This window comes from Trematosphaeria pertusa, assembly GCF_010094035.1.
Source record: "Trematosphaeria pertusa strain CBS 122368 unplaced genomic scaffold BU26scaffold_2, whole genome shotgun sequence".
NCBI lineage: Eukaryota > Fungi > Ascomycota > Dothideomycetes > Pleosporales > Trematosphaeriaceae > Trematosphaeria > Trematosphaeria pertusa.
The window spans coordinates 2,411,516-2,435,164 of NW_022987213.1; the positions used below are offsets into that span (position 1 = coordinate 2,411,516).

The 23,649-nt window shown below is 56.2% G+C and overlaps 10 protein-coding genes across 10 annotated transcripts; 7 read left to right on the top strand and 3 right to left on the bottom strand.

Annotated features, from left to right (window-relative positions):
* Positions 1-26: 26 nt before the first annotated feature.
* Positions 27-1,406, top strand: BU26DRAFT_583541 (uncharacterized protein; the record flags this gene model as incomplete). Its single annotated transcript, XM_033834568.1, has 3 exons — positions 27-69; positions 257-692; positions 728-1,406. 3 exons carry the CDS (start codon positions 27-29, stop codon positions 1,029-1,031), a joined length of 783 nt encoding a protein of 260 aa, XP_033689889.1. The 3' UTR covers positions 1,032-1,406.
* A 1,326-nt stretch (positions 1,407-2,732) lies between these two features.
* Positions 2,733-4,585, bottom strand: BU26DRAFT_147248 (uncharacterized protein). Its single transcript, XM_033819918.1, has 2 exons — positions 4,445-4,585; positions 2,733-4,391 (listed from the first exon to the last, which is right to left on the bottom strand). Exons 1-2 carry the CDS (start codon positions 4,491-4,493, stop codon positions 3,025-3,027), a joined length of 1,416 nt encoding a protein of 471 aa, XP_033689890.1. The 5' UTR covers positions 4,494-4,585; the 3' UTR covers positions 2,733-3,024.
* Positions 4,586-6,947: 2,362 nt separating this feature from the next.
* Positions 6,948-10,003, top strand: BU26DRAFT_147291 (uncharacterized protein). Its single transcript, XM_033819919.1, has one exon. The coding sequence runs from the start codon at positions 7,214-7,216 to the stop codon at positions 9,872-9,874; it is 2,661 nt and encodes an 886-aa protein (XP_033689891.1). The 5' UTR covers positions 6,948-7,213; the 3' UTR covers positions 9,875-10,003.
* Positions 10,004-10,301: 298 nt separating this feature from the next.
* Positions 10,302-12,738, top strand: BU26DRAFT_514715 (uncharacterized protein). Its single transcript, XM_033827901.1, has one exon. The coding sequence runs from the start codon at positions 10,584-10,586 to the stop codon at positions 12,249-12,251; it is 1,668 nt and encodes a 555-aa protein (XP_033689892.1). The 5' UTR covers positions 10,302-10,583; the 3' UTR covers positions 12,252-12,738.
* Positions 12,739-12,748: 10 nt separating this feature from the next.
* BU26DRAFT_514716 (uncharacterized protein) lies at positions 12,749-15,762 on the bottom strand. Its single transcript, XM_033827902.1, has 3 exons — positions 15,627-15,762; positions 15,200-15,456; positions 12,749-15,148 (listed from the first exon to the last, which is right to left on the bottom strand). Exons 1-3 carry the CDS (start codon positions 15,693-15,695, stop codon positions 13,048-13,050), a joined length of 2,427 nt encoding a protein of 808 aa, XP_033689893.1. The 5' UTR covers positions 15,696-15,762; the 3' UTR covers positions 12,749-13,047.
* BU26DRAFT_447956 (acetyltransferase, GNAT family) lies at positions 15,716-16,559 on the bottom strand. The gene has a single exon (XM_033824668.1). It carries the CDS (start codon positions 16,462-16,464, stop codon positions 15,925-15,927), a length of 540 nt encoding a protein of 179 aa, XP_033689894.1. The 5' UTR covers positions 16,465-16,559; the 3' UTR covers positions 15,716-15,924.
* Positions 16,560-16,848: 289 nt separating this feature from the next.
* On the top strand, positions 16,849-18,663 carry BU26DRAFT_147331 (uncharacterized protein). The gene is made up of 4 exons (XM_033819920.1): positions 16,849-17,318; positions 17,428-17,671; positions 17,725-17,867; positions 17,924-18,663. The coding sequence occupies exons 1-4, from the start codon at positions 17,067-17,069 to the stop codon at positions 18,239-18,241; spliced, it is 957 nt and encodes a 318-aa protein (XP_033689895.1). The 5' UTR covers positions 16,849-17,066; the 3' UTR covers positions 18,242-18,663.
* Positions 18,664-19,084: 421 nt separating this feature from the next.
* Positions 19,085-20,450, top strand: BU26DRAFT_417394 (uncharacterized protein; the record flags this gene model as incomplete). The annotated part of the gene is made up of 3 exons (XM_033823197.1): positions 19,085-19,202; positions 19,455-19,811; positions 19,864-20,450. 3 exons carry the CDS (start codon positions 19,085-19,087, stop codon positions 20,448-20,450), a joined length of 1,062 nt encoding a protein of 353 aa, XP_033689896.1.
* Positions 20,451-20,804: 354 nt separating this feature from the next.
* BU26DRAFT_417415 (Nnf1-domain-containing protein) lies at positions 20,805-21,535 on the top strand (the record flags this gene model as incomplete). Its single annotated transcript, XM_033823200.1, has 2 exons — positions 20,805-21,190; positions 21,256-21,535. The coding sequence occupies 2 exons, from the start codon at positions 20,805-20,807 to the stop codon at positions 21,533-21,535; spliced, it is 666 nt and encodes a 221-aa protein (XP_033689897.1).
* A 1,108-nt stretch (positions 21,536-22,643) lies between these two features.
* On the top strand, positions 22,644-23,517 carry BU26DRAFT_417293 (lytic polysaccharide monooxygenase; the record flags this gene model as incomplete). Its single annotated transcript, XM_033823193.1, has 4 exons — positions 22,644-22,722; positions 22,797-23,114; positions 23,183-23,415; positions 23,470-23,517. Coding segments are annotated over 4 exons (678 nt in total), but the record flags the coding sequence as incomplete, so codon positions are not given.
* Between the last annotated feature and the right edge of the window lie 132 nt (positions 23,518-23,649).

A 23,649-nucleotide genomic window follows, 5' to 3' on the forward strand; every position in this document is an offset into this window, starting at 1 on the left:
CCCACGTTCATGTATTAGGAGTCGCAATGGATTCGTACACAAGACTAGCCCATTGGCTCACACCCACGGGTCGGTGCATCTTCCAGGTCGCCGCGACGCCAGCCAGATAATGACGCACAAGAGCTTTGGAGTAACGCAGCTATCCATGTACCACTGACCGACCACCAAGACTTCTAACCACCACAGCAAACATGCAGAAGAAGCCGACTCACTCTGCCGTAACACACTTCATATCCTCCATCCTCCCGCCGAAGAGCAACGAACGTCCCGCTCCTCTACCACGCCCCCCGCCATCCAAAGAACGCCGCGGACACCGCGGTCGTCGAACAGATCGTCTTCAGCGTCACCCCGACACCCGGCGTATACGACTTGATAGGCTTCTCAGATACAACGGCTGTAGAACAGCCTGCCCGGGCGCTACCCCGTCCGCCGCGCACGATATGCTTCCTGCAACGGCCGTTTGCGCTCGAACGACGGCGGGTGAGAAGGGGTACGCTGGTCTTAGCGAGCCACACCTCGTTTGATGAGCATCTTACGGTGGGCTGGAACACGGCGCTCGCAGAGCGTCTTGGGATGGACGTTGGCGACAGTATATGCGTGGCGGGATATAGAGGGGATGCGGAGACGAAGATCGGCATTATCGGACGTGTTTGTATGCGTCGTGGTATGCTTCGGCGGCTCATCGCTCGAGAGTTCGGAGCTGTGGAGGCTGAGCACTTGCATGGAGGGTGGCCGCGATCATGAATGCTTTTAACGCAGACGAGGTCTATCGCGTCTTGGAGATGGCGCGGCAGCGGGGCTGGATTCAGCCCGAAGGGCAATGCGGCAGGCATGTCCTCTACCTCACCGGGCAGCCGAGAGAGAGCGGGCTAGCGGCCGCGAACGAGCATGGAATGACGGCGATTTGCGTGGGGCACCGCGCAGCTGAAGAGTGGGGCATCCGATATATGGCTTCCCGTTTTAAAGAAGCTTTCCCGGGTATGCGTGTGGAGGAGGTTTTCGAGGAAACATCTGCTAAGAAAGACGCATGATTTATTCGTCTATAATGGAGGCGCTCTTTGAAGCTTCGCTACCTCAGGAGTAGTAGGCCTATAATGCACCTTCTCTCTAGGTTCCTAGTATGTGCTAGGAACATTATAGGCCATGTATCGATCAGCCTGGAGGCATTCAGTAGGTTGAAGCAATCCCACATCAGTCATCATCGTGGATCTACTGTCCCGATGATGAGGGCAAATGGGCTGGAACAGATCTTATATAACCATGACACCTCACTCTGTCTCCCTCATTTCGTCGAGGTAAGACCGAGGCCTACTTCGTAACTCGCAGGAGACGCTATGCTACCCAATCTGTCAAAGTCAAATCAGATCGATGCAACTGCCAATCTACCTCGTTGGCTTCCGGGCGGCCGTGTTTCCCGGTCTCCCACGAATGGTCGGCGCTTTCTTGGCTCAACTCCAGCTGGAGGACCATTGAGGCAGAAGTCCTTCAGTAGATGAACCGCATACCGTGGTTTAAACCGGCGTCCACTCCCATAGCCCTTCAGCTATCAATCAATCAATCACTCAATCAGCCACTCCTCAGAACCCTCCACCCATCCCTCCTCAACTCCCCCACCACCCCCCACCCCAGCTCCGCGCTCAACCCCCACGGCACCCTCAACACGCACCTCCCCTTCTCGCAGCCCCTGACCAACTCCGCCATCCGCCTCACCGGCGCCAACACCTCGTCCTCACTCTCCGCAAACTGCTCCAGCCGCACCTTGTCATACCCGCCCGTCGCAGGCACGACCTCCACCGCCAGATCCCGCAGGCCGCGGAACACCCTCAGCGTCTCCCAGATGCTCTTCCAGCTGGCGAAGTCGGCGGTCGGGCCGGGCAGCGGCACGCCGTGGCACGTGATGCGCACGTGCGCGATGTGGGAGAGCGCGGACAGCGGGAGCGACCAGGGGAGGTAGGGCATGTTGGGCCAGTGGTCGGTGAAGTCGAAGACTGTGGTGCTGTAGAGGACGCGGATGGCTTCGAAGTATCTGGGTCCGCAAGCATGTCAATCAATCAACTGCATTGCACGTAGATATCGTAGGAGCTCGTGGCATGAGATAACTCACATTGCGCGACAGGTTAATAGTAAAGGCAGAAATCCTTTCTCCTGACATATCTCGCTTTCCTTGATATGGTTTGCGGTCGTCCAGAGAAGCTCCCGCCCTCTGTTGCGCGCGTGCGCCATGCTGATGCATGCGGCTTGCGCCGCGCAGACGAAGGCGCGCAGCGTGTCGCGGTCGTGCCAGAAGATGTGCACGGTGGAGTGGCCGAGCACGTGGGCCCAGACGAGGTCGCGCAGCTCGATGGGCAGGGTGCGGAGGAGCAGACAGGAGGAGGATTGGAGCGTGTACATGTCGGGACGGCTAGATATGGCTTGGCGGGGAAGGCGCGGTTTGGGGGTGCAGATGTATTCGGAAGACTGGGTGGTTGTTGTGCTGGGTCGGGATTCCACTGTCGAGAGGATTGAGGACCATGGTGGCGGTTGTGGTGGCGTTGTTCGAGCTCCTTTGGGGGGATCGATGGTGATGTTGAGGCTGCGCATGAGCCGCGTGAGGAAAGTGGTTGCTGATGAAGGCATGAAGGGTGCGGGGAAGTTTGGGACCTGGCAAGACGGGGGATTTCTTGTGTGTTCGAGTGCAAGGGGATGAGATGTCGTGTGTTCTGGGTTGGGGAAGCGAGTTGACACCAGGCTGGATTGAGGGATTTTATTGGGGAAAGCTTTCAGCTGTTCATGTACCAAGATCCTACGGTTTTGGAAAATGGGTCGATGCCTTGCGCGGCTACTTACGCCGGGGTGGGGCCTCGTGAGTTTGCCGACCTCCAACGATTCGAGTTCTACCACAACTTATCAAACACTGGTATGGCCTCTCACTTACTTCCCGCGCTGGCGCTATCCTTCAGCATGCACTATCCATTCCAGCCCCGACAGACGCATCTCATGTCTTTTCCGAGTATGCAACAGCACAAAAGCCCTCCTCAAGTAAACTCATCGTCCTATTAGACTTCCTGTAGCACCCGGTGGAGGCCAAAATCTTGCTCCTCTGCGGGCGCTGCCGAGAATACGCAACGTCTTTGCGCTTTGTGGCATGTTCTCATCGTTGACGACATTCGCCTTCATCTGCTCGCTCTTATACTTCGTCGGCGTGCAGTCCGGCGGCTCCAGAGCAAGCTTCCTTGGGGATGTGTAGTCTGAATGATAGCGCGACGGTCCGCGCTCGATGCACACATTCGGGCTGAGGGGGCTCAATTCGATCCCGCCGTCATCTGCATCGTGCAATGTGTTTGGGGAATTGATGGACACGGTCCGACCGAGAGCGAGTGGCGTCACTGGTGCGAGGCCTGGGCTCTGGTCCTTCATCGTACATTGATTCATTGCGGGTGGAGGTTGATCGAGAATGAGGCGCTTGCACACATCGGAGATGTGCCTCTGGGACCGGGCCGATGGAGGTGGACGATATGATCCGGCCGTGACGTAGTTGGATCCATCGGTGGAAAATTTGCTGCCGCTGCAATCGCTGCTGTCGTCGGGCATAAAAGGGTCATGAAGCAGTCCATGGCGACTCTGTGGATGCTTTGGATTCTCTACCCGATTGGACGAGAGCGGTCTGGTGTTACCAAGCTCATAGGTCTTGTCAACGGATTGGGTGGGCTCGACAGTTTCTTGTCGGAGAGCATCGGAATATCCTTCGTTAACGCCTGCGACTTCTGCCTGAGATACTGTTGATAACCAGTCGCGGATTTGGTCCTCTATGGAGACAGTTCTTTTAGGGGAAGCGCCTTGCCGTCCTACTACTAGATAGCCGGAGTCGCCTGACCAAGACCCTGAAGAGCGCTTAGATGAAGACGTGGGGGACTCGTGGGAGTGTGCGATCTCTGGTGCGGCTGAAAGCAGCTCCTTGGACGGTAATAGTGATCCTGGACCATAAGCGGGTGTACTTTGAGGAACATGCTGGCGTTTCTGGTCCCGAGGGGGTGGTGAAGTTGCCCTGGAAATATTTGGGAGCTGTGGGTATAGAGCGACTCCATGCTGCGATGGCTTGCTCTCGAGGCCGGCTTCTTCGAAGATTTGCTTCATCCGGCTCGCATGACCAGGTCTTGCAGGTGAGCTCAGCAACGAGCCATGGTGGAACCGACGTCGACCAATGTTGGCGCTTGCACATAAGGAGGGTGTAGGAGTTGCGGGTACGTCGTGTTGTGTCAAGGTAACACCACCATCCGGAGAACGATGAGTGCTGCGCCCGGTGTGCTGGTTCCGGCGAAACGAGGGTAATCTGTTGTTTGGAGTGATGGGCACCTGGATGTTGGCCGTTTGCTCAATGCGGCTGAATTCATCTGGCTGAAGGCGATGGTGGTCTGTGTCGTTTGTTCAGCATGTTTCGATGAACAACCATAAAGCAACGACATACCGTCGGAATGATGAGGCTGTAGATCCCTCAAGGGCACAGCGACAAACATCCGATGCTGCGAAGTGTGATCGTCGCGAGTTACGGGTGTTTCCTATATGCAGATTGAGCATCGCGCTGGGGGCGTCTCAATGTGCCTGCCGCTCGTCCAGCACTTACTTGCAGACGAGCCATACGATCTGGTCAATGTGACTGTAACAGTGCGTCTTGGACGTTAGTCGCGGGAGAGGGAGTGGGTTAGGCTCGAAACGAAAAGGAGGTGACGCAACGAAAAGGTTGAGCAGTGGAAGTGGGTGGCATGGTGCCTACCTGCCTCTCCGACAGTAATGCAAACACTGCAAGTGCATGGATCCGCTGCTTTCGACTACCCGTTGCGCTCGCCCATGCTTCTTGGAAGAGGTGCAACGAGCAGGCACTATAGTAGGCGCAGGTAGGCGCGGGTAGTCGCGCAGGCGTACTGCCAGAAACATGTTCCTGCCCAGCCCTGGAGGAGTGAAGGACGGTGCACGTGAGGGATTCAGGGTTGGTCAAAGCACAAGAGAGCGCGTAGGTAAATGAGTTCGACTTGGCTGACGACATGAGAGATGAAAGACGGGGCAGAGACTTGAGAAGCTTCGAATTGACGTGGACCGTTCCTTCCATCAGAACCGCCCGCCACCTTCGATCGATCCTTCCGTATCCCGCGCAATCTCTCTTTATAGCAGCCCGCCGATCCGGCTGGTGGCAGGGCGTCGGGAATAGAGCTGGATTACCGGCGGAAATTGGTGAGAGCGGTTCGCGGTTGCAAGATTGAGATTGATGAGAGGAGAGGGGCGCATCCCGTCGCTCGGTTTGCGCAACGGCACCGGTTCACGACGCCGTCTGCAATTCTGGTACGTGCCCTAATATAGCGCGGGATCCTTAGTTCATTTGCGCTGACCGAGCCTCGGGCAGCCGGTCGCCGCGTTCAGATGCACAGCTGCCTCCTGCGGCCGTTCATGCATGCTGTGCAGTCGAGGTGATGGGGGGCTAGATATCGCACGGCGAGCTCGCCGACGAGAAGCGCGGCATGCGAGCGCAACGCGGCGGGTTTGGAGTGCCCTGCCCGGCGTGGTGGTGAGGGCCAGGGGAGCAGGGCTCAAACAGGGGGCCAGCGCTCAATCTCGGGAACGAGATTCATGCTCCACCACGCGTGCGTCGCTGCTTCACGGTGCTGACCGCCATGGGACGGCGCATCTCTGGTGGAGCTCACTGGCGGCGCGACAAGGCAGCAGTGCTCACGGGCGCACACGAGCTGAGCCTGGCCGACGAGAGGACTGTGGACAGTAGCTGTGCCGGCGGGGCCGTCGTGCACTCGGAGCCTTTTCTCGCGCTCCTCTCGCCTTTTCTCCTCGTGCTGGCGCGGGAGTTTGTGCGCAGCCCGCTAGTGTCGCACCAGCGCGCGTCCAATGAGGCGGCGCGCCCACGACCCCTGACTCGTCTACCTGTGGCAGCTTGGGATGGCGCACCCTCCGCCGCTCGCTTCCCATCCTCTTCCCATCCTCCCTCTGCCGTCCCAGCAGTCCGTGCGCCCAGCCTGATCCCAGACCTCCCCTCCCGCCAGGCCTGCCATGCGCAACAGTCAGCTCGGGCCAGCCCCGAAAGTCTCTGTTGGTGTCGAGACACTGTCTCCGCACCCGTGCTGCCTCTCCTCCTCCATCTTCACCACCTCTCCGTGCTGGTGCTGGCCGTGTCTGCTCGCGAGCTTGACGCTCTTTCCTTCCCAGTCCATCTGCTGGCCTTTTGCCCTTCTTTTCGCTCTTTTATCGTTACTTTGCGCCACCTCGCCAGCCTCCCGCGCTGCGAGTTAAATATATCTTACCACCAATTCTTAACTCACGCCTCGCCTGAGCCCACCCCTCAACCCCCCGACCGCAATTCACTGTGCGCCGCCAAATACCGCCTTCGCAAGCCAGAACCAGTGCCTCCGACGACGTCCGTTTGACCTTCAGTCGCGGAAATGCTCTGATAGAGTACGTACACTGTACACCGTTCCCTTCTGAAACCCCACAATTGGAAATCTACCCCCCAGCCCTGCAACAGACAACGTCAGAAGATATCCCTCCTCGCATCCCACGCTATTCCCTCCACGCCGTCTTAGTCTTCTCGTTATTGTTTTCCATGTCCGCTTCTGGCCGTATTGGACCTGTTTTGCGCCTTCGCATTGTCTTGTCCCTCTCGCTTGGGGAATGCCTTACCGTCCGTTCGCTTTCTCAGCATCATGCTAGGTTCGCATCTAACTGTGAGAAGGGATAGGTCCTATAATTCCTAATAGCGAACGCGAACGCTCGGTCTGTTTCGTCAGGCTGCTGGTTTTGTACCTGCAGCGTCGTGCTCCCGCCTCGAGCAAGGAATCATCGACATCGGTACCCCTTCGTACCGATGCTCTATGCCACTCCGGCCCATCTCTGACGCTTGCCCCTCCGTTAGCCTTCTCTTTATTATCGCAGACAGATAGCTGAGAGCACCGCCAATCCGCAATTTGTAATTGCCCCTGGGAGGAACCCTCGTTCGCCATTCCGTGCCACCGACTTCCGCATTGGCTCCCAGGCTCTGCGATTGCCCGCTTGCGGATGCAACGCCCTAGCTTTTGCAGCTCGCCGCGCTATCTGAGACAGAGTCAACGGACAGGCGTGATCCTTGGGGAGCTGTCACCACCTTTCGCCATCCCTCCATCTCTGAAGCCTCGACCCTTCACCAGACCAGTGTCGGTCTATAGACACGCCCGGTCGCCATCATTCCTACCGACTCTTCATGAGCTACGATCCCAGACTGGCCGCCCGGCGGTATGGCGGGCCAAGCGAAGATGATGATGGAGAGGGGAGGAAAGGAGGCTCCGTACGGGCAGCGCGCGAGAGATTACAGGCGTCGCAATATGAAAGACAGCTACCAGACCGATCGAAGATAATAGGACTGCCACAGAGGCCGAATCAGCTCGTCTCCCAGTTTTCGACCCAGAACCGTCCGCAGCCGCAACGCGACCTGACACCCCCGGATAGCAGAGGAAACGGAAACACAATATCCCCCACACCACAATGGCCTCTTCCCAACAACGCAGACGATGTAATAGACTCACGTCCCGGCCCGTATCCGAAGTCGCCCAACCGAGGGCCTCCACCTCAGAGACCTCCGCGACCAACGTCCGACGAATTACCCATACAACAACCCATGTCTCCAGGTTATCGCGAATCATACCAAAGCGATGAGGTCTTCTCACCAACATCTGCCCAATCCAGACCCCTAACTACTTCCTCCGCCGCATCCGAAGCTTCATCATTAGGATCTATACCAGATTTTCCAGTACCTCAACCCCCAATGCCAACAATACAACCACTTCCCCGACGAAACCCCAGCCTAGGCCCGCCTCCTTCTTCCCGTAGAGGACCCTCGTCGTATTACACCCAAATATCTTACGTGTCGCCGATTGCTGAAGAGTCAGATACGCGTTCAGATATCATACGGTCGCAACATGGTTCCTTTGCATCAAGCAATGTCATACCCACGAACGATGATTTCTATCCAGAGGACAAGTATGCGCGCTCTGACGATGAGGAGACAGTAACAAGCGACTATGGCCGGGATTCGAGGGCGAGCGATCACGACGATAAGAGTGGTCTTGTTACACCAGCGCTCGTTCGCCAAGCTAGTCTAGGCAGGAGGACAAAACCGTCTCTCATGACGATCAAATCTGTGGACAGCCTTGGGGAGAGGAAGGGAGCTTCGGTGAAGCGAAAACCAACGCCTGGTGGCGCAGGAGCAGCGGTAGGGGCGGCGGGCATAGGAAGTGCAGTATTGGCAGCAAGAGACGGAATTGGAGCACGCGGAATGCTAGCCCCATCAAGCGGATCTCTCAACAGCGGCACTGGGCTTCTTGATGCTTCTTCTTCCGAAAATTCCTTGAACTCGACCAGGGACGCCGACTCACGATATGGGGACTCAGAATCACAGACGGCGTTGGACCCGGAAAAGGACGGATCTAGATCGCCGGTACATCCGCTGCAGCAGGAAACGCGTCAGACAACGTTAGCAGAACGCGTTGGGAAGCGTCGGCCGCCGCGCATTGACGTCGACGCAGTACGCGAAGCGGAAGCGCGTGGCAGCTTGACCAGCTTACCGGAGCTGATCAGGCGAGCAACCAGGCTGGCCGCAAATCTCGATCGCGGAAAGACTGCTAGCAGATTAGGGCTCGACTTTTGGGAGTCAGGTGCGCCAGAGAAGGGCTCTCGCAGATCTGGTTCCTTGTCAGATATGCTCGCCGCGTTCCCTCCTCCAGGCGAAGCTACACCCCTCGGAGCGACCACTCCCAATCCGAAGCGGACCTCTCAATGGCCCTCTGCTGGTAACGGCGGCTATGGTGGAGCGGATTCTGCGATGAGCGATCGAAAGCCTAACAACAAACGCCGCCGCCGATGCTGTGGCATGCCCATGTGGACATTCGTCACGCTCCTGATTGTGCTCTTGTTCCTCATCGCTGCTGCAGTCATCATCCCTATCGTCCTCATTGTTCTCCCTAGGATGAAGAACAATGGGCAAAATACCGCTGCGCAGGACACCTCCGCGACTGGAACAAGTACCAGCAACAATCCTGCTGCGCCCGCGCCCACGTCAGGTGGTCAAAACGATCAGTGCAGCGGTATCATCACGTGCCAGAACGGTGGTGTCGCCATCTTGAACGCCGACCGGTCGTGCAATTGTGTATGCATCAATGGATTCACCGGGAGGACCTGTGCCACTGAGGGAGACTCGGGATGTACTACTACGAGCATCGGCCCAGCCAACAACGCTACCGTCGGCTCCGGAATCCCAAGGCTAATCGAGAGTGCTCAGAATCAGTTTAGCATTCCTCTGAACTCGACTGTTCTCTTGTCGCTCTTCTCTAGCCTCTCCTTGAGCTGCACGGCGGAGAATGCGCTCATCACTTTCAACGGTCTCGCGTCTCGCTCGGTTGCGCAGGATTATATTCTTGTTGAAACTTCAGTCACACCCTCACGGTCCCTCCCAATACTCGACGCGCCGCATCCAGAGCGAGCGCCGCGCGGGCTGGATCAAAGGCAAGCAATTGGCGGACCAGGAGTTGCCAACGCGAACGCGAACGCAGCTGCAACAGCAACAGCAACAGCAACATCTGAGCCCAGCGCAACTCCCACACCAGACGAGCCTATTTCGAGCAATGCAACTGCCATTGATTTCGCACGCGTCGGAGTCCTCCTAGCATTGCAAGAAACTGGCAAGCTAGACACCGCGGCCAGTGCGCAGGAATCCATCCAGAACTTTCTTTCCGAGGATCGGGCTGGAAACGCCGAGGGAAACACAGTCGACGTGGGAACATTCACAATCGATCTCGTTCAGCTCTCCATCAAGTTCGAAAACGGGACTACCATCCAAGCGTCCTCGAACGCGACGTCTTCGTCGTAATGTCGTTACGACTTCCATCATCTTCGTTTCTTTCCATACACAAATACCCCTTTCGTGCATTCTCACATGAGATTCTCTTCGCCAAAATCTTTTCTTTGTCATACCATGTACCATATGGCGGCGTGTCTTGGGGAGAGCGAGCTTAGCCTTGCTCTGTGTATTCCAGCATCGGCGTTTCCACATCGTCTCGGCTGCGATTATCTTCAACCCGGATTTTTCTCTGCTATTGATGCACGTCTTGAGGACGGAAGCGCGATCTATGGATTGGATCTAATTTCTTGTGTGTTGGGCTTAATATACCCCTTTCTTGGACGGCAATGACGACGGTGGTGGAAAAGGATATCCTTGTATATAGCGCTGCCAGGAATTGGCTCACGGCATAGATGCAGATGCAGGAATGCTACATTGTCTGAATGAAGCCGGGTGGATCCTCTGGCTTGATGGGTGAAGATATGGTCTTGGTGACTACCATCGGCAGGCCCCTTGATGCTTGTTTTCATCTTTGGAGTACCCTTCAAGTATCCTTTCACTACACCACAACATCGATCACTCCGTAGCAACCGACGATGGGAAGTCTCTACAGCAACGCCCAAGCTGCGCACCGCAAGCTTAAAATCGTCAACACCAACCGCCCGCCTTCCGTTCTCTCAACACCACAACACGCTGCACACCTACAACCCACACACATCCAAGCAGCACACACCTCACAATGAGGTTCAACGAACTTTTCGTCGGCGCGCTCAGCGCCTCCCTCGTAGACCAACCCGAAGTCACGACCACCGTCACGCGGTACCTAGCGGCGACTACCACGGTGACGGTCGGTTTTGCGCCTACGACGCCTACTCCCGCCGCCCACTTGTCCCCGGTCGTCTCCTGCGCGCCTGCCGCCAGGCCTCCGCCCGGCGTCTTCAACTCTACGGCTTCCGTCCCGCAGTCGACCTCCGGCACTTCCCTCCTCTCCGCCATCGGACAGTGGGCCTCTGAGCCCCTGGCCATCACGCCGTGGCAGATTTTCCTCACGCTTTCCATCCTCGCCTCGCTGTCCTCCTTCGCGGTCTTCGTCTCCCGCATCGCAAACCGCTTCTACCTCCTCGACCTCACGAACTTCCTGCTGCGCGCCGCGCACATGAACTGCATGCTCGTCTGGACGCTGATTATCTTCGCCCTGCACTATCTCGCCTACCAAGCCATGCCCATCGACCCCATGAACGCGCTGGTCACGCGCCTTGCGCTGTACGAGGCGGAGAACCCGACGCTGTTGGTGATGGCGTGTAGGTGGGCCACCAAGTGGTGGCGTAGGCACTTTTATCAGGGGTATGGGGTCCTGTGGGCGGTCTGGCTGGAGGTCGGACCGGGGATTGAAGAAACGGGGCGAGTGCTGCTTCGGCGCGCGGGACAGATGTCAAATGCGCTTCCGAATCTGACGGAGCGCGCGCTGGATGGGATTTCCGCCGCGATTAGGTTCGTTTTCTGGTGCCTGGGCGCGACTTACGCCGCCATATCGACCCTGCTGAGCTGGGTTTGGGCCGGCCTGATCCTCCCAACGTCACGCTTCCTCAAATCCACAGCCCTCTTCACAGCGCAAAAACTCTACCCAGCACGCTACCTACGCCACCGCGCCCTGCGCAACATCCAGGCAACCACCCAAGGCGAAACGTACGCCCTACATCACCGCGCCGCCAACCTCTCCCTCCACGAAATCGTCTCCCTCTACGACACCATCTCCTCCCTACAATCCCAACTCGCCACTCTCGAAGCCAGCACCTGCGTCACACTAGCCCAGACATGCCTCCGCTACCGCAGCAGCCTGCTCGCGCTGATCAGCGACGTCAACTGGTACCGCCGCAGCTGGGACGCCGTAGCAAACTACCTGCACAACACACGCCACAACATCAACCCCTCCAGCGTCTGCGCCGAAACGCCCTACCGCTCCTCGCGCATCGTGTTCCTGCCCACCGCCAACGCCCAGGGCTTCCACTTCGACATCGACCCCGCGACCACCTCGCGCCTCAGCTTCCACGACGTGTACACCGTGCGCGGCGGCAACGGGCGCAAGTTCCGGACCTATGCGTTCAACTCCGGCGTCGTGAATGCGGGGCTGGTGCCGCGCGCGCTGGACCTGTTCCAGAGCGAGCCGTGGGGCTTCGACGTGCAGTTCCCCGGGATTCGCATGCCGCGCGCTCCGCGCGCGGATGATTTGTTTGATATGAAGCGGCGTGTTCCGATGCCTGTTGCGGAGCAGCAGCGCAGGTTTGGCGAGATGATGGAGGATGTTGCTGCGAAGGGCCGCGTGCGGGAGTGGGAGGCGCTGCGGCGGGTCCAGGGTGCTAGGCCGACGCGAGCTGTGGTTGAGAAGAGGGGACCGTTTGGATGGTGAAGAGAAGGGGATGGGCGCAAGGTGGAGGATATGCGCCGAGAGGATGTCTTTGGAGAGCTCGTGTACGTTGCCGTACGTCCTCGTTTGGGGGCACCGCCGGCGACTCGTCTGGCGGTCTTTTCTTTCCGGATTTATGTTTTCTGTCTTTTCTACGTTCTCGAACGGGAACGGAAGCGATGTTTGGCCAGGATGGTTGGAGGTGTGCGTGCTTTGTCTTTCCTTTCTTGCGTTGCTCCTCATCTGCGTATCTGCGCTGCTTTTCATGCATCCCCTACTAATTGCCAGCGTCGTCTGGTCCAAAAGCTATTGACTCGGTCCTGGTTCCAGCCATGGATGACAGGAGTACTAGGGGAGTGAGTAATAATTAGCGTATCGAACTGTCGAAACAGCTCGCAAGTTCAGGACTTGTCCAGATACTCTAGCAAGTTGTAGCGTAGAAGTCTAGAAGCTGCGAGGTTTTTAATCCCAACTCGTTACATAGAGGGTGATATTGCTTCCCCGCAGACATTAGAACAGTGCATTAATTCTTTCGGTACCTAACCCTGTTCCTGATTAATCCTTCGTACTCTAGAAATAGTAGCCAGGGCAAAGCAGGCATACGCATTACCCAATCCGACCTATGCATTCAAAACGGCTGACCAGACGTAGGCAGCCCGAACCGCCATCGGCCTCCCTAAAAAGCATACAAAAGCAATAGAAATTTCCTCCCCGATCCGTCAGAAAGAGGGTATATCCGAATCCCTCTCATCCCAAACACCGAAAGCAGGAGTATGCAAAAATATAACCAACGCTAAGCCTAGAACCACCTCCTTCCTTCAAGCTTCTGCCAGAACCTCCCCTTCTCGCCTTCTTCCCTCGGGCCAACAAACTCAAGCACCTGGTCATTCCTTCCAATCCTTATGTCCAAATCGAAAATGTCGTTCGCAGTCCTTCTGCCTTCTCTGGCGCCCAAGCAGAAGCTTGCTCTGACCCTGACGCCACCGTGTCGATCTTTCGCTATAGGGCTCAAATGTGGGCCAATATCCTGCGCCACGCGATAGGCAAGGGCGCTCGGTGTAAAGCGAGTTTTGAGGGCCACCGCCCAGCGATTGAACTCTTGGGGGCGCGCAGCCGGGTTCGCGAAGTCGGGCATGGTCGTAGGGTCAACGGCGGTTGGGGTCGGACTTGGCGAAGCTGGCGGCGTGACGACGACAAGGGCAGTGGAAGAGGGTGAGCGTGTGTCCATCCAAGATTGAATGATCTCGAGATCGCGGTAACTTTCTTCAAAGTACGTCAGCAGCCAGAGAGAAATGACCAACTGGCGCAGATTGTCGAAATGCCGAAGAGGATAGAGGAGAGGGTTTGTTATCGGAGTTGCAAAGGAGAGCACTGGGCTTCCATTGTAACCACATAGCTTGAGCTCCTCCACCGTCGAAGCATGGTGAAGCGCAATCGTCTGTAGGAATGGTGCTTCTGCCCGCCATCCGTAGTATGCTTCGAACTTGAAGTTGGAGGGCAGCGGTGTGGTGTGCTTGTACGAATGAAGAATCGCATCGAGGTCCTCCTCCTCAAGGTTGTATGTAGCGTCGGATCCCTGACCTGGATCCAGCGCCTTCAGCTCGTCGCCGCGCGGTCCCCAGGTATTTCCAATGGGGAAGGTGACGCCTATCAAAACAATTTTCTTCAAGGGCGCAGAGTGCAGTGCACGTAAGATTTCCTTCTTCTCGTCCCTGGGTATTCCACCTTCAAGTTTCACTTGTTCCACTTTGCTCATCCAAGGCGCGAATTCGCTGATGAACCGACGCCGACGGACCCGCTCTTGCTGCTCGTGGATTTCTCGGCTTTCGTCCGTGAAGGTCTCGCCGTTGCCAGAATAGTAGCTATCAAGCCTAAGATCAACTAGAACATTGCCGAGATGAGCGACCAGTCGCCGTGTTCGACTCTGCAATTCCGGGGATGGCTTTGTATGCGAATAGAACCTATCGAGCGGCCACGAAAGGCATTGTATCTTAGTATGAGCTTCCAGGAAATCCAGGAATGTGTCTTCAAGTAGAAACACGTCGTCCGGTAGCTTGGTTTGAGGTACGACTGCATTGCGCATCTGGAATGCACGCAGGTTTGGGAATCTCAGCTGCGCTAATTCCTGCATGATGTTGAATGCATAAAAATCATCGTCTTTCTCTCCCTGGCGCCAGAGTATCCAGTCGAGGTTGAGACTGGTCAGCGTCGACGAGGACTTCGCTAGCAACCACATCAGTGGGTCGCCCGGTGAGAACTGTGGGATGACGCCGCCAATCTTATTCGCATCTACGAATTGCTGAACGTCTGCGAGGTCTTCCCATATGTGTGCATCAAACTCGTCAGCCTTCGCCTTGAGCTGCTCAGGTCTAATCTGGGGCCAACGGTCCGGGAAATTCTCCTTGGAGAATTCGACTGTCGACCAGAGCCAGCCGCCCGCGGCGTTATGCAGCTGCCACGGGTGTCCACCGCGAGACAGCCTGTACTCCAGAAAGTGCATCTGGCTTCTTTCGATGTGACTTAGTGACTCGGCCCGCAGGCGACGAATGCGTATAGACTCCAAACCGGTAGCATATTGCGCGGAGAGCAAGCCCATGCCTATTCCTAGCATAGAACAGCTCTCCAGCCATAATTTTCGGAGCGGTATACGGCAGGGTCGAGCGGGATCCAAGAAGCCTCCGAGGAGCGCGCGCGTAAGGTTCCAGTGCCCATAGATTATCCTCAGCGTGTGTACATTGACGAGATTCCGTATTGCAAGTGCAAGTAGCGCCTGCAGGCGGGAGTCCTGCGAGAGGGTTTCCGCATGGAAGTACATGCGCGGCAGCTCCGTGAATATGTTCGGTGTTGGCAGATGGCACCGATGTGTGAGGATTTGGACTTTGGAAGCAATGTCTGGGTTCCTGAAGTCGATGTTAGCTTATGTTTTCTATACTGCACTTTCGGGGCCATACGTCGCCAAAATATAAAGTTTCTGTATGATTGGGGTGTCATCGTGCTCATCCGGCTCTCCTTGACCTCGGTCACCCCAAAGTTGACTTGTCTCGTCGTTTAGGTGGAGTTTCCATGTATCAGCCAGACACACGGTCTGCCAGAGAAAGTCGCTGGCATGGCGGTAGAAGCATCTCGAGACGAGGGCGGCGGATTTGAGGTCGGCGGCGGGAAGGAAGCCAACGATCAGCTGGAGGAGCTCGGTGGGAAGATAGTCAATCTGTGAGGGAGGTCAGCACGGCACGCAGAGCACGGGCTGAAGGTGGACGGCTGCTTCAATGGGAAGCGTCGGGCACGGAAGAAAAGTGTTCTCCCTGTGGTCGTGAGCCGCTGCTGCCCACGAGTCGTCATCCGTAGGAGAGACCTGTGAGAGGTAGTGGCTGAACATACTGATATGCGCGGTTCCGCCTCGCTGCAAGGCGGGGGGCGGGAGCAGGAGCCCTCTTCAATCGTTATCATGACAGTAGTGTATTGCACATGGAGCGAGAGTGGTGTCAAGGAGTAGTTATACTGTGCTCGAGCTCGTGAGATTTCGCGGCGGCTTCGAGCGGTGATGTGATGTATGGTTACGCACAGATCGCCCGCCCCGCGTCACCCCTGTCATCCAATTCTGGCCCGCAACGGCCCTTCACGCCATGACCAGCCACCATCCGCAGAAAGACATCCCTACGGGCAGATATTGCGTCCTTCACTCAGGCCGCACCGCTGTGCTCCGCAACATACCCGCTGCCTTCTCCTCCCGCAGCTTCCTGAAATCCGGATTGCTCTGAATCGGAGTGCATCGAAACATCCCGATGCTCGGCTTCACGTCTTCGAAACCGAATCGAGGATACAGCATTTGCCCCAGCGGTTCTGCTACCAGACTCACGTACGCGTGAGGCGCATTCTCGTCGATATAGCCCACCAGCGCCTGCATGATGCGCTTTCCGATCCCCTTCCCTTGGTGGCCGGGATGCACGGCGACGTCGCAGAGCTGGAGGAAGAGCGCTCCGTCTCCGAGTAAACGGCCCATCGCAACCGGTTCTTGGTTAGGGCTAGGCGTCGTATCGTCCAACATATACTTGCGTTCGTAGGCGAGAAAGCAGGCAAAGGAGTTGGCGAGGGCCTTCGGGACCGCTTCCAGCATCATTGTCCGGTTTGGAGGGGTGAGGTTGGCCAGCTTCCGCAAGTCATGGTACTGCTGCGGCGTAGGTAGGCCCTGCACGACGGTGTACTCTGGGACATCCATCCTGAGAGAGGCGATTTCGAAGACCAGTGGTTTTCCGCGGCTTAAGGTAAGCGGAGGTTGTTGCCTCTGACGCGATCTGAGGAGCAAGGGGAATGGTACTCCGGGCCCGACCCAAGCAAAATCGGAGTAGGCTTTATAACCGTCGGAATACAGCACCACAAACATTCCGCCCTCATTTTCTTGGTGGCTTCTTCAGGCATTACTACCTGACGTCGAAGCACAGGCCTGGAGGTAGCTCAAGGTCAGGCCGTGCTCTGTACGCGCACTGTACTACTTCAACGGCCCACGCCGCCCAGTCACGAGCATCATCATACAACTGACTCACTCCTGACCCCAGTCATCACCAGCTAATTCTCCGACACTCCCACCATGGAGCCACATGTTGATCTGAAGGCCGGAAACAGGAAGCCACGATGCAGCCACCCGCGCGCCCCTGCCGCCAGTTGCGCTTTCCTGCTGCATCCTCCCAGTCGCCAGTGTAATGTCAACACTGAGCAACATCCCGCACACCGCACTCGACTACTCATTCCTGCGCGTCTTTCTCCGTCCTCTTCTTTCTCGTTCTGCCACCCTTCTCCAGCAAAAGCGCCTCGTGCCCCGGAATGGCCGATCAAGCACGTACACAGGTCGCCGTCGCGCCCAAAGACATCCAGCACCAGAGAAGCTGGCTGACCCTAATTCTGAAAGCCCTGGTCGCCGTGATTACCGCTCCGTACCGGCGCACTTTCAAACTGTACACCTGGGCACCCATCAGCGCCATTCGAGCCGCGGGCGGAGATCGCAAAGCGCTAATACCGTTGGCGAGGGATTTCAAGGTGGACAAGTATGCCGAGCTGCAGTCTGTCCAAGTTGCGGTGAGTGCATTGGCTCTTCGCACTACAGCATTTACTTCTTTATCCTTTGCTCCACTGCTTCCACCATCAGCGGGGTCGCTCCTGCTTCACGCCAGCTCATAAGCCGTAGGCCTCGTTCTGCACCGGCGCGACGCTCTCTACACTACCGTGGTCTCGTGACCAGAATACCATTTGGGTGGCCGATGCTCTGTGGTTCAGCTCGCTCGCTTGCGCTATCTGGGCTGTCATCACCTCCATCCAGATGAAGTCGATCCTCGACGATCTGCCCAGCAAGGAGCAAATGAACTCTATGCTTCCTGAGTACGAAATCAAGCGTATGAGGCGGACAATACTGCGTTACAAGAAAACTCCTGGTATGTATAGATCCGCAGGCGTTGCAGATCGTACTCCGCTCACCTTTCAACAGGTATCGAACATTGGATTATGTTGTTTATCTGGCAGTTTCCGTCCATGACGATGAGCTATGCATGGGCGACCTTCATAGCCGCGCTGACGATGTACATCTGCACACCTTTCATTGAACATAATCGGTGGGGGAGGTCACATAAGGTATGCCGATCCCGCTCTATGCCTTCACCATCCGGGAGTGTGCTGACTGGGCACAGATTGCCATCGTGTACCTTGCCGTGGGCGGTATGGGCCTCATCACCTATATCCTCTCTTCGGTGTTCGTCTACGTTGGAGAAAAAGACTTTGAGCGTTCCGTAGCGAATACGCGAGTCAACACCGACGAGGCGGAGGCGGGAATCAGTCCTCACCCTACTAGGCAGGCCGAGGCGAGGAGTGCACAGCAGGGCGCGACCAAAGCTGGGGATCCAATCCAGACTGCGCGTGCTAGAGTCTTGCCCGGGGGGGATCCATCCAATGAGTCCCGGAAGGAGTCCGACCGTTCTGGAAGATCGAAGCGGCAGCTACTGATTTGAGAGGTTTTCGGTCTCCCTGAAAGCATCTCCTATTTCGCACGAGGGCATCTGATGATATGGCCAGACTTGAAGGAAAGAAAACTTAGTCGAAGGGTCATTAGGCTGGCCTATTGAGAAGGTAATTTGAGAGGATGAAAAGGAGAAGCAAGCGAGTATGTCAAGGTCAGAAGCTTTCTTGATCATTTTCACGGGTGCTCTCCTAACCACGGTGCTCGTATCATAAACGAAATACTCAGTATCCACTGCCAAATCCACAGGGTCCTGTCAAACGGTCCAAGCCTCACGTGTCAGCCACCACCTCTCCAGGGCTCATAACAAATGCTCGACTCTCGACAGCCCTCCGCAAACCAAACACCACCACAGCCTTTGCGCCAATGGCGGCGTTCCCTCCCAAACGAGATCCGTAGCATGTTCATAACCCGCCGCCCAATCATCGGTCCCACACCCCTGCCCAGCTGACCGCCACGCGCCATGCCCGTCTCGGCAAGCCCCAGGAACCCCCGCCACGCCTCGCCTCTTCCGCTTGCAACCTCCCTATTCGGGCTCAACGATGCCGGGTGTTTGTCCAGTCCATGGTCGGCACCCCTCCTGGCAGGTGCTTAATATACTGGAGTTATGCGTAGCGCAAATGAAGGTCGGCGGCTCGTGAGAAGATGTGTGCTGGGAGCCCCTGGACGGCTGCTGAGCGGGTGATTCGCACACAAGGGTGCCGGTTACCCATGTGCATCATTCAGTCCAGATGTCGACTGGGGTAGAGAATTTGTATAAGGTCTGAAAGTCCGCCGTTCGTCATGAACAGTAGGTGACGTTCTCGCGCTCTCTCGTTGCGCTCCAGCCTCGAAGATGTTGTTCGAACTCGTTCTCGCTGTCACATGCCTTGCTTGGAGAGTCTGGTCGGCTCCAGCTCGATTGGAGGAGAGGCAAGCGCCTGATGGGGTCCCGGACTATGTCTTGAAGTACGGTGAGTATCCGTTCCCCTGCCTCTTCTTTCCAGTCTTCAGAAAGAGATATTCCGTTGTCTTCACCTGGGTTCCTTCATTCCCAAGCCCCCGCGCCGCCAGCATGATCAGTACACAAGTCCGCTGGCACCTACTCAATTCGTACATTCGCCCCGATGCAGCAATGCATAGGTTTCACATGACATGTCTTACAACGATCCCTCAGCCTAGATTCTGACCTATCAACACGCAACGTGCTCACTGACATGCTTCAGCACCAATCGTCTACCTGCACTCTGCAGACCCATACATGCCTTCGGACCTGCAGACGCACATCTCGCATACCACGCCGCGCGTAAACTTCAACGCTGTCTCGGCGCCGAATCCCCTTGACCTCAACAGCCTGAATCAGCTTGGAAGCGATGTGTATCTCACGTCGAATGACGACGTCACCAAGAACCCGCAATGGATCAAGGGCGTAAAGCCCGATGCGAATGGAAAGACGAACAACGCCATCACCGCAGCAGTCATCGTGAATGACAAGGGAAATGGCAACGTCGACGCGTTCTACATGTACTTTTACACCTACAACTGGGGCGGCACTGTCCTCGGGATTCCCCAGTTGAACTTCGGTAAGCTCTTCCCCTTTCCCTCCTGTCTTCCGCCCATTTAACACATCTCAAGGCAACCACGTCGGCGACTGGGAGCACAACATGATCCGCTTCTCCAACGGACAGCCCCAATCTGTCTGGTACTCGCAACACGCCAACGGCCAAGCCTTCAAATACTCTGTCACCCAGAAACAGGACTCTTTCCGCCCCATCGCCTACTCCTCCAACGGCTCGCACGCCAACTACGCCATCCCGGGCACCCACGACCACACGATCCCTAACTTCAACCTCCCCGGCGGCGTCCTCGAAGATCACACCGAGAAGGGCATCCTCTGGGACCCGCTGCTCGCAGCCTACTACTACAAGTACGACGCCGGCGCGAACAAGTTTACGCCGTATGATGCGAATACGCCGGTGAATTGGCTGAGTTTTGGCGGGAGGTGGGGCGACCAGGAGTATCCGACGAGCGATAAGAGGCAGGTGAAGCTTTTTGGGCAGGCGAAGTATAGTAGTGGACCCACAGGGCCCGCTGACAAACAGCTTAATAGGAATAATGTCTGCCCAGATAATGGGAAGGATTGTATTTTGAGGAGTATTTTGGTGCCGAGGAGGAGGGATACGGATGGGGTTATCTTTGAGGGGGATGAGGTGCAGAGATGAAGCGGTTTTAGGTAGGTAAGTGGGTGTGCGAAGGGGATATAGTAAATTAATTGTAATGTCTTACTTGGATCGGGGGATATGGTTGCGTTGGACATACCCAACTGTCTACTTCATTGTAAAGAATTCATTTGTGAGGGGTATCTTGTAGTCATGATCTGGCTCCAAACTCTCCGGTGACTTGTGGGGAGAATGTTTTCTTGAGTTTGGTTTCGACGCCTGATCACGTGCCACTTTAGCGCGTTTTCTGACCTAGGATGTAAACACAGCAAATGCGCGGCAGAACTACGCACGACAACCTTTGGGACGACACTGCTCTGCTGCTGACGCGCAAGACGCACATATTTCCAGCTCAACATGCCCGCCGCCACGAAGCCCGAGTCCCGCTCCCCATCTCCTACGCCCGCGCCGCCTATCGCAGAAACTCCAGGTCCCCGCGCGCAAGGTCTCATCAACGTCTTCAATCAGGCTGTAAAGGCGACCCTAGATAAATGCTCTGCTGCCAACTTCGCATCATGCTTCCCTACGGCTGCGCAATACAGCCCAGAAGTACTGGACAATTTGCGGGGCCAGATTGTGGATCAACTGGACCGAACATGGAAGACAAACTTCGAGGACATCATGGAGCGGCGCGATGTTGTCAAGTTGCTCAACTCGCTGGATCAATGTATTGAAGATGCGCGATTGAGGAAAAAGCGCGCGGAGTCGAGCGCAAATGGCGGGCCTGTGGAGGCCCCTGTTGCGTGAGTACTCTCCACCAGCTCCTAATAGCTACGATGCAGTCAATGCTAACTGATCGGGTGCGCAGGCCGCATACTCTCCCGCCCTCTGAAATATATCTCGCGCATATGATGCCTTTTCTCGAGAAGCAAGCCGCCGACATGAACGTGCGGCTCACCGAAACGCAGCAAACAAACACGGAGCTGCTTTCTACCGTCAGCGCGCAACGCGCTGAAATAGAAGGCCTAGTCCGGGGCTTGGAGAACGTCATACAAGATCTGGAAGCGAGCGCGCAGATAATGGGCCAGGATGATGTGCAGCAGTTGAGCAAGGAGATCAAAGTTCTTGAGACGGAAATGAAGAAGTGAGGCCCTACAATATGGCGAAGAGCACGAAGAACACGAGCCTCGACCTCTCAACGGTAGCAGACTCCGGACGCGCCAAGATGAAGCCTACCGAGAAGGCGACAGGGCGCGGACGCGTCCAACGAAGACGACCCAGTCTCAGGACGCAGCAATAAGGTGGACAGGGCAAAGCTGCATCAAGCAACCAGCAGTGCCGAGGCTCAAGAGAGAATGGGCTGGTTGGGACCTTACCGCCCTACCAAGCGTCGGCATCGGGCGACGAACGTCTTCGCAGAGTTGGACTTCCAGCTTCAATCTTCAGTTAAATAAGAGAAGACGAGCTAGAGGCGGAGAGAGAGGCTTGGATCGGTTTACGCTGTCCTAGAGCCGTCAAACAAGTGGTTGAGGCGGGTCAAGTATCCGCGATCCCCAGCGTGGACGCTCTCCGACGCTACGACTCGCGAGGCCGTACTATGCAGCGCCTGGAGAGTAACTCGGTGATCCTGGAGGTAGCGATTTGTTCTTCTCAAGTGTTTGCCTTTAATGCTTTGGGCATGATTGTTCTATTTCTTGTTCTGAAGTCGATACAGGCATCGCGCATCTACTTAATTTATCTACCCACGCGCACATTTCTTCACTTATCTCGTCCGTTGACAGGTATCGCATTGTACGCCCGGTAGTTGCCGTCTAATTCAAAATTCCGCCAACACCACCGAATTACAGATCTGATGTGCTATCGGGTATCACTGGCAGAGCGCATAATTTTTGCGCAACATCACGGCTTACCGGCACTTCCTTGTAAGCCGCGATCTACCGCCCAACATATTCCAGAAAGCCAGGATATCACGAGTGCCGAATCGCGGGGCCCCGCGTGCTCGAATATTTCAAGGCATGCAATATCCATTAATCTACACCAACCCAATCCGTACACCCACCGGTTATCCGTGTAATATACTCAGATTACCCATCACCAAAGCAGAGAGGAGCGAGAACAAGAATGCGCGAGCCGCGGCATCATCTATATAGGTAATGGGGCATGGCTTTAGAGACGACTCCTCGTTCCTCTTTTGCTCCTTTCGTAGAACTGCCATTCCCCGTTGTAGGATAGGAGAGATCTGGACGCCATCAAGCCACCATGAAGTTCTCCACAGCTCTCAGCGTTGCCCTAGCCGCTGAAGCCGTCAATGCAGCAGCCCTCCAGCCCCGACATTGTACTTACTCCTTCCGATCCTCACACCGTCCAACCCCCTCTAACCTCCACCAGACACGTTCCCCGCTCTAACAGGGTCCTCTGACTGGCAGTATGTGCGCCAGACCGTCAACTATCAGAGCAACGCCGGCCTCAGCGATGTCAGCTCCGACCAAATCCGCTGCTACACCTCGGGCATGAAGTCTGCGCAAACGACAAGCGTTGCTGCTGGTTCCAGCGTCGGCTTCAAAGCGAGCCCGAATATCTTCCACCCAGGGCCCCTGCAATTTTACATGGCCAAGGTGCCGGCGGGCAAGACGGCGGCGGATTGGGACGGCACTGGGAATGTGTGGTTTAAGATTTATGCGGAGAAGGCGAGTGTGCAGGGAGGACAGTTGAGCTGGGGAAGTCTGAGTATGTCACCCTCTGGTTTACGAGCTTTGCTTGGGCAGAGCAGAATAAAGAGGCTAATAGGCGAATAGACAAAGGCACCGTCAGCGTGACGATTCCGAAGAACACACCGTCCGGCGACTATTTGCTGAGAATTGAACATATTGCATTGCATCAGGCGAGCAACGTTAATGGAGCGCAGTTCTATATATCCTGTGCGCAGATTACGGTTACGGGTGGCGGAAGCGGGTCGCCAGGTCCTTTGGTTAGCTTTCCGGGAGCATACAAGGCGACAGATCCTGGCATCAAAGTTAACATCTACTCTGTAAGTGTAGGCCTGGATTAGAGTTTTCGGGAAGTTTACTAACTCCCCCTGAAGGGCGCCACTTCGTACACTCCTCCCGGCCCAGCGGTCTGGAGCGGTTAGGCAGGGATCTGTTTCTGCGGCCGAGGTTAGGCGCTGGGTCTGTTGTTGAGTGAGAAAGTAGCATTTCTGCATTCCTATAAGGAAACCAGCATTGAATAAGGAGAGCGGTTATCGTTCTGACAAGCTGCAGTG

Excerpts from the sequence above, each read along its gene's own strand:
- BU26DRAFT_514716 (XM_033827902.1), bottom strand. The coding sequence starts at position 15,695 with ATGATAACGATTGAAGAGGGCTCCTGCTCCCGCCCCCCGCCTTGCAGC. Across the intron at positions 15,457-15,626 it reads AGGCGGAACCGCGCATATCA|ATTGACTATCTTCCCACCGA; the intron begins GTATGTTCAGCC and ends CCTCCCTCACAG. Across the intron at positions 15,149-15,199 it reads AAACTTTATATTTTGGCGAC|GAACCCAGACATTGCTTCCA; the intron begins GTATGGCCCCGA and ends CATCGACTTCAG.
- BU26DRAFT_514715 (XM_033827901.1), top strand. The coding sequence starts at position 10,584 with ATGAGGTTCAACGAACTTTTCGTCGGCGCGCTCAGCGCCTCCCTCGTA.
- BU26DRAFT_147331 (XM_033819920.1), top strand. The coding sequence starts at position 17,067 with ATGGCCGATCAAGCACGTACACAGGTCGCCGTCGCGCCCAAAGACATC. Across the intron at positions 17,672-17,724 it reads GCGTTACAAGAAAACTCCTG|GTATCGAACATTGGATTATG; the intron begins GTATGTATAGAT and ends ACCTTTCAACAG. Across the intron at positions 17,868-17,923 it reads GGTGGGGGAGGTCACATAAG|ATTGCCATCGTGTACCTTGC; the intron begins GTATGCCGATCC and ends GACTGGGCACAG.
- BU26DRAFT_147248 (XM_033819918.1), bottom strand. The coding sequence starts at position 4,493 with ATGTTTGTCGCTGTGCCCTTGAGGGATCTACAGCCTCATCATTCCGAC. Across the intron at positions 4,392-4,444 it reads ACAGCCTCATCATTCCGACG|ACCACCATCGCCTTCAGCCA; the intron begins GTATGTCGTTGC and ends CAAACGACACAG.
- BU26DRAFT_447956 (XM_033824668.1), bottom strand. The coding sequence starts at position 16,464 with ATGGATGTCCCAGAGTACACCGTCGTGCAGGGCCTACCTACGCCGCAG.
- BU26DRAFT_147291 (XM_033819919.1), top strand. The coding sequence starts at position 7,214 with ATGAGCTACGATCCCAGACTGGCCGCCCGGCGGTATGGCGGGCCAAGC.